A 7,448-nucleotide genomic window follows, 5' to 3' on the forward strand; every position below is an offset into this window, starting at 1 on the left:
ACTGATGATATAGAGCTTTTCTGTCGTCTCTTTACGCAGATATAGTCAATTTGATTTCTGTGTCTTCCATCTGGTGAGGTCCATGTGTATAATTGTCTCTTATGCTGTCTAAAAAAGGTATTTGAAATGAAAATATCATTGGTTTTGCAGAAATCTATCATGTGATATCCAGCATCATTTCTATCACCAAGGCCATATTTTCCAACTACTGATCCTACTTCCTTGCTCCCAACCTTTGCATTCCAATCCATATATACATAGTTGCTTAAAATTCCAACTGAGAGGGATGGAGTCTTCACATCAAGGGTTAAGCCTATCCTCTTAGAACACAGGGTTGATAGGGATGGGCAACTTAGACACTGACTACCAAAAATAGGGGCCTATAAAGCTATGAAGTGGCTGGCATACAAAGTTTTCAAGAGTGTGCTTAGTTTCAGAATGAGGTAGCTGTGGTGGAATCCCCACTGAATAGTTTTCCTCTTGTTTAGAAGGGTCTTGTGAAATGGGATGGGGAAGGATAGGGATAGGATTCTTTTGATTCGGTAGTGAGTAATTATTATCATGACTAATTGCAATTGTCACAACTGTAAATTTAGAAACAAAAATGGGGGAGTAATCAATCATATTCCAGGAACACAGGACTCTAGGACCAGCATGAGGGAAGAGCATGAACAGAACATGGGATCCTAACCAGAGAAGCAGCGACAGCAGACAGAAACAGAGGCAATGGCATAGAGAGATAGTGTATCCGAGGACTCTAAACCCATGGAATGAGAAAGGCTGTGTGCTAGTGCGCAAGAGGCTGGCTTACAAACTGTGTCATTTGTTTATTGAAATGAATATATATTTCTGTTTGTTTATTTATTTTGTGTGTGTGTGTGTGTATCTATGATGAGAAAATAGAGATAAATACTGTTAACTGATGGTACATGGAGGGGATTGTAATCATTGCAATGAAACAAAATATGATCGGTTGAGTGCAAAGCTGATGATCTGCCCCATAAACTGTCACTCAATTCACAATAAAAGCTTTAAAACAAAAACTTCTGTTCTCCCAGAAGTTCTAGGTTGGTCTTCAAGTGGGAATGTCCTAAGTTAGAAGATTCTGAGTGGGGCTCAGGATTCCACCTAAGGTCCCATACTCTACAGATACTTGACTAGAAGCATATTTCCCTGGGCCAATTCTGTTTCCCCATTTGATGCTTCATTTTTGAGTTTGCTACTCTGGGCATTCTAGACTCAATGAGTTTGCATAGCTAAGCACACTGAAAGGTGTTCTTTTCACCAAAGAGGGAGAACAGAAAGGGAGAGATAAGCTGAGTGAGGCAGATAGTGACAGTGGTGTGTCTGCTAAGGTAGTATGTTTGCCTCGTCAGGCTCTCAAACAACTTCAGAGAAAAACACCTGGCTGTTAAGTCAAGAAGAGAGCCATGAAAGAATGAAATTTAATCATAGATCTTTGTTTTCTAGGAAGGGCCTGGCGAGTGGTCAACTTTGGAAGCAGAGACATTAATGAAAGGTGATGAGATCTGTGGAACTAAAAATCCAACGCCTCATAAAATTTTGCTTGATACGAGATTTGAGTTACCATTTGGTGAGTCTATTTGATTAGGTTTAAAAAACTATTAAATTTTAAAAAAATCATATTTGAAGTTGTTTATTAGTTGTTTCGTTAATGCATGTTTTGCTCCTCAGTGATTTCCTTTTGAACCCATTGTATTTTCTTCCACTCTAGTCCCCATGACACCTAACTCAGAGTTTGGTACATAGTAGATTCTGGAATGTTGCTGGTTAGTGAAGCCATACTGAAAGCATTCTATTCAAGTCATTTAGTTTCCTATGACTATTTATTTATGACTTGTCAAAATCCCTGCTTGTCAGAAGATGATGTATTTTTTCTAAAATATTATGACATTTAGTGTCTTGAAGTCTCTCTATATATATCTTAAAATTTGGCAATTTAAACATTTAAGTAGCACTCATAAATTGAATAGCAATTTAGAAAGTAACTTAAAAAATTGCAAAGATATTATTTATGGTAGAAATTCAAATAGTATTAGAATATATGTGAATAAAATGTTAAAAGTTTCACTCACCACTTCCTTCAACCTCTTTTGCATTCCCCAGAGGTACATTTTCATTAACTTTCTTGTGTCTTGATTTAGAAATTCTGTAGAAATTCATTTTGGCAAAATTGGTCATGTTCTAGATACTATTTGTATTATCATATATACTCTTATCCTGGTGTGACACTGTAAGATAAGCAGTGGACTTCTAGCTGCAAGATTGACAGTTCAAACACACCTGCTGCTCCTCGGAAACCCTATACAGTGTCACTATGAGTTGGAGCCGACTTGACAGCACTTAACAACAACAGAAATTGTATAAACAAGTATATATCTAAGACTGTTTCTTGTTATACTTTAAGTTTTCACTCAGTTGAACTGCTGTCTGCACCATAATTTAACTAAGCATTCTTTTGTTGATGGATGTGTAGATTGTTTTCAGATTTTTTGATAGTATATAAGGCTGTAATGAACAACTTTGTTTATCTTTACTCGTTTATGAGTTTATGATGACTTTCTAAAAGTAGAATTGTTAGGTGAGAGGATGTGTGCATCTTTACTTTTCATACTTGTCATTTGTCATAAAGATTGTACCAATTTATGCTCTTTGTCAACTATGTGTTAGGTGTGCCTGCCACTGTAAATTTTTGCCAACGTTTTGTATTTCCAGAGTTTTAGCCTTTGCCTGTTTAAATGGTAACTTATTTTGGCTTCTATTTATTTTTAATTGCGCTTGTCCACATTATTGATATTCACAGAAGTGATTGTTATTGTTGCTGCTTTATGCATTTTTTATTTTATCCTCTGATGATTTAAGCAAAAATGACATGATTTTACAGATAGTCCAGAAATACCTAAACTTGGAACAGCTTTCATTTCAGAAAAAGGAGGACTTATTTCTGGGTCTGTAGGCCAACTTGGCAGGAGCTCAGTGGCTACATATGGTAAATACTGGACTGTGAACCACACGGTCTGTGGTTTGAGCCTGCCAGCCACTCCGCAGGAGAAAGATGAGGCTTGTGAAAATTGAAAGCCTTAGAAAGCCTATACAGGGTGCTGAGCAGTTGGAGCTGACTCAATGGTACTTTTGCAATGACAAAGGCCAACTTGCAGGCTAAGAGAAACCTATTTGGAGTTCTTAATTTTAGTGTAGTTGCTTGTTTTGTTATTGCTGTATTCTTGCTGTACCATTCTGGAATGGAGTTTTAGTTGCATTAAACTGGGAGGAGTAAGGGAAGGAAGAGTTTCTTAGTTTTTATACCACAAACTCTTGCTGTGTTTTTTACCAAGTTTTAGTAGATTTTCCTAAGTAAATGTTTCTTCATTTGTTGTATGCTTTTAGAACTGTTTTCAGAGACTTTATAAAGATTTAAAAATTAAAAAAAAAATCTTTTTACATCAGTTTCACTGGGGAGTGACTCTGCAGAGCCCCTTATACTTTCATGTCAGAATTCCATTTATCCTTCATTGCATTTTAAACAGACATTCCTGTGTGTAAGGACAGCAGCACTTAGCATATTGTGTCATAGGTAGCTATATACATTTTTGTCTCAGTTTTGGTTTCTTGAGAATACTTGTGTAGTTTACCTTGGAATCTCTAGTATTTTGCTTTGCACATAAGAGGTGCTTAATGATTTTTAAAAAATGCTCAGGCAAAATCTCAATCAAGTTAAATTTTTCTTTGATGTGAGTTATGTCGGTACGCTAAGCTTTGACCCCCTTGATAACCTCACTTGGAGTATAGTTTTTAGAAACTTAATAAAGGATCCTTGTAAAAAGGACAATTTAGCCAACAGCATGCCATAATTTGGCAAAGAAATTTTCTTTCAAATACTCTAGAAACCTGTGTAAATATTAAATTATATGCCATCATTTTTAAAATGATAACTTGTGATTTTTTACATAAGTTGACAGTTCAGGAAATACAATAAACAAAAAGTAAATAAAAAATTTGCTTTTTACTTGACAAGCTATGGGTGACATTGTGAAAAATGGGTATTACAGAACATTCATTTGTGCTTATGAAGAACCTGTAAAGGAACCTGCCAAGAGGCAGTTATTTGAACAGAGCAAGGGGATACCGAATGGTTTAAAATAAGGTAAAGTATATGCCAGAGTTGTAGTCTTTTACCTGTTTATTCAATCTGTATGTTGAGCTATATAAATCTGAGAAGCTGGATTATATGAAGAATATTCCTCCAAGATTGGAGGAAGACTCATTAACAACCTGTAATATGCAGATGATATAGCCTTGCTTGCTGAAAGTGAAGAGGACTTAAAATACTGACTGATGAAGAGCAAAGGTCACAGCCTTCAGTATGAATTGTATCTTAATGTAAAGAAAATAAAAATAATCACCACTGGACCAATAAATAGCATCATGATAAATGGAGAAAAGTTTGAAGTTGTCAAAGACTTCATTTTGCTGGGATTAACGATCAACAGTCAAGAAATTAAATGATGTATTGCATTAGGCAAATCTGCTGCACAAAACCTCTTGGAAGTGTTTAAGAGCAAAGATGTCAGTTTGAGGACTAAGGTGCACCAGAACCAAGTTATTGTATTTCCAATAACTTCACATACACGTGCAAGTTGGACAGTGAAGACTGTAGAAGAATTGATGCATTTGAGTTGTGGTGTTGGAGAAGAATACTGATGGTATCACAGATTACCAGAAGAACAAACAGGTCTGTGTTTCTAAAGACAGTGGGAGTGCTCATTAAGAAGCCAGGCTGGTGAGTCTTGGTCTTTCATACTTCTGACATGTTATCAAGGGGGACCAGTCCCTGGAGAAGGAGGACATCATGCTTGGTAAAGTGGAGGTTCAGTGAAAAAGAAGACCTCAAATAAGATAGATTGGCACAGTGGCAGCTACAGTATACTGAAGCATAGCAGCAGTTGTGAAGATGGCACAGTACTAGGCAATGTTTTGTTCTATTGTGTGCAGGGTTGCTATAAGCTAGAACCAACTTGATGACACCTAACAACTCAACACATTTCTTTTGGGGTACATGGTAGCTCCATTGGATAAGCACTAGACTGCGAGCCACAAGGTCAATAGTTCAAGCCCACCAGTCACTCTGAGGGAGAAAGATGAGACTTCCTCTTCCTGCAAGATTTACAGGCCTTAGAAACCCTTATACGGGGTCACTGTGAGTTGGAACCAACTCAGCAGCATTTAACAACAGTAGTGGTATATTTCTTTTAGTTTTGTTTCCTATGCAATGCATATTTACCTTTCCTCTATAAAATACTATACTACTATGTGGTGCTGTGTGTTATGCGCTGGACTGCAAGGTCAGTTTGAGCCGCAAGGTCAGCGATTCAAGCTTACCAGCTGCTCCTCAGAAACCCTATATAGTTGAGTGCAAGTTTGCAGATTACATCATTTTTCCATTCTACAATTCATATACATTTTGTTTCATGTCATTGATTATTTGCATAATGTAACATTCACTTTTCCCACTTCATCATTGTTAATTCCTTTGTCTAATCCTCATTCTTTCCTAATCCTTCTGGATTTTGTCCTTGGGTAAATACTGTCTTTTTATCTTAAAGGGTTTATTACCATTCAGTGTGCATACCTCCCTAGTGTTACTGTTCTCCTTATAGTTGTACAGGGTGACTGAGGGCTATTGTCTCAGGGATTCCTCCAGTCTGTATCCAACCAGTAAGCCTGGTCTTTTTTATAATTTTGACTTTTGTTTACCTCTAATGGGATCCCTTTCAGAGCAGTTGATAGTGGTAGCTGGGCGCCATCTAGTTATTCTAGTCGCAGGGTCATAGAGGTAGATGTTTGTGTGGTCCGTTAATCCATTGGACTAATTGTTGCTATGTGTCTTCAGTTTTCTTTACTTTCTACCAGACTGCTCAGGAGCTTAAGATCCCAGTCACTACTCACCAAACTGTGATGTAGAATATTGTCTTTGTGGACTATATTTAACATAGTACTTTATTTATTTTAAAAAATCTGGTCTTTTCCTTTTTAAACTTTTTATTGTGAATTGAGTGAAGGTGTGCAGAGAAGTTCATCAGTTTTATTTCAACATATCATATGCTTTGTTTCATTACATGATTGCAATTCTCTCCATGTACCAACAGTTAACAGCATTTACCCTCTACTCACTTTAACTATTGCATTCCTCCCTGTGTCTCCTGCTACTACCTTCATCTTTCCTCTCTTAACCTCACTCTTGTTGTATATTGCCTCCCTTGTCACTCATGTTAACATGTGTCTACCCTCTAACCTGGAGTCCTGGTGTGGTGCTGTAGAATAAGCACTCAACCTCAAAGTCAGTTTGAACCACATGGTCAGTAACAAGCCTTCCAGCCCATGAATAATTTTGTCTTACCCACCATTGTAACCATCATAGATTGTTTCTTTTATCAAGAGAGCCTTTTTAAAAAAATTTTTACAACTTTGTGCTCATGCAATGATTGTCCTTTTGTGATTTATTAATTTCACTCTGCATAATGTCCTTCAGGTTCAACCATGTTGTGAGGTGTTTCACAGATTCTTCATTATTCTTCAGTGTTTTATAATATTCCATTGTGTGTATTTACCAAATTTTAAACATTCTTATGTTGATGAGCATTTGGGTTTTTCCCATCTTTTTGATATGTCTCTTGTAGACAGGATATTGAAAGATTCTGTTTTCTTATCCATTCTGCTCTTTATGTCTCTTGACTGGTGTTTTTTTTTTTTTTTGGTGGTGCTGCTGGATTCTTTGTTCCATATAATTTTCTATGCTGAATTCATTTTGTTTGTTGGTTTTCTTTCTTTCTTTTTTTTTGAACGTTCAGTTTATTTTATTTTAAAAGCTTTTATTGTGAATTTGTGAATTGAGTGATAATCTACATGGCACATCATCTGTTTTGCATTCAACCCATCACATCTTGTTTCATTACAATGGTTACATTCCCTTCCATGCGCCATTGATTAACAGTATTTGCCTCTATTCCCTCTTTTTTAATTTAAATTTTGATGTACACAAAAACATGCAGAAATATATAATCATTTAAACAACCAAAGGGTACATTTTGCAGACCAGCCCTATGACCGTCACCACACAGTCTTTCTCTTTCTATGAGTCTAGAGTCCTCAAATGCTCTGTCTCTCCATGCCATCATCTCTGCCTCTGTCTCTGGTGTCACTGCTTCTCTGGGCTTGTGCTTTTCCCTCTTGCTGGTCCTAGGGTCTTCTGTTCCTAGAATGTAAGATTAACTACTCCCCCTTTTATCACACAACTTCTACCTTTACAGTTGTGACCATCGCAATTAGTTGTGATAACAGTTACTCACTACTGAATTGAAAGAATCCTATCTCCATTTCCTTTCACCAACCAGACCCATCTAGACAAGATGAAAACTATTCAGTGGGGA

The 7,448-nt window shown here is 36.8% G+C and overlaps 1 protein-coding gene across 2 annotated transcripts in view; it reads left to right on the plus strand.

Moving 5' to 3' along the window:
• Positions 1-7,448, plus strand: part of UNC13B (unc-13 homolog B (C. elegans)) — a 224,666-nt gene that overhangs the window by 60,275 nt on the left and 156,943 nt on the right. For both annotated transcript variants that reach the window (XM_006863075.1, XM_006863074.1), the window contains exon 5: positions 1,471-1,594. In XM_006863075.1, coding sequence (XP_006863137.1) covers positions 1,471-1,594 — 124 coding nt within the window. The remainder of the gene's footprint in view (positions 1-1,470; positions 1,595-7,448) is intronic.

Source organism: Chrysochloris asiatica, unplaced genomic scaffold, assembly GCF_000296735.1.
Source record: "Chrysochloris asiatica unplaced genomic scaffold, ChrAsi1.0 scaffold00053, whole genome shotgun sequence".
Lineage (NCBI taxonomy): Eukaryota > Metazoa > Chordata > Mammalia > Afrosoricida > Chrysochloridae > Chrysochloris > Chrysochloris asiatica.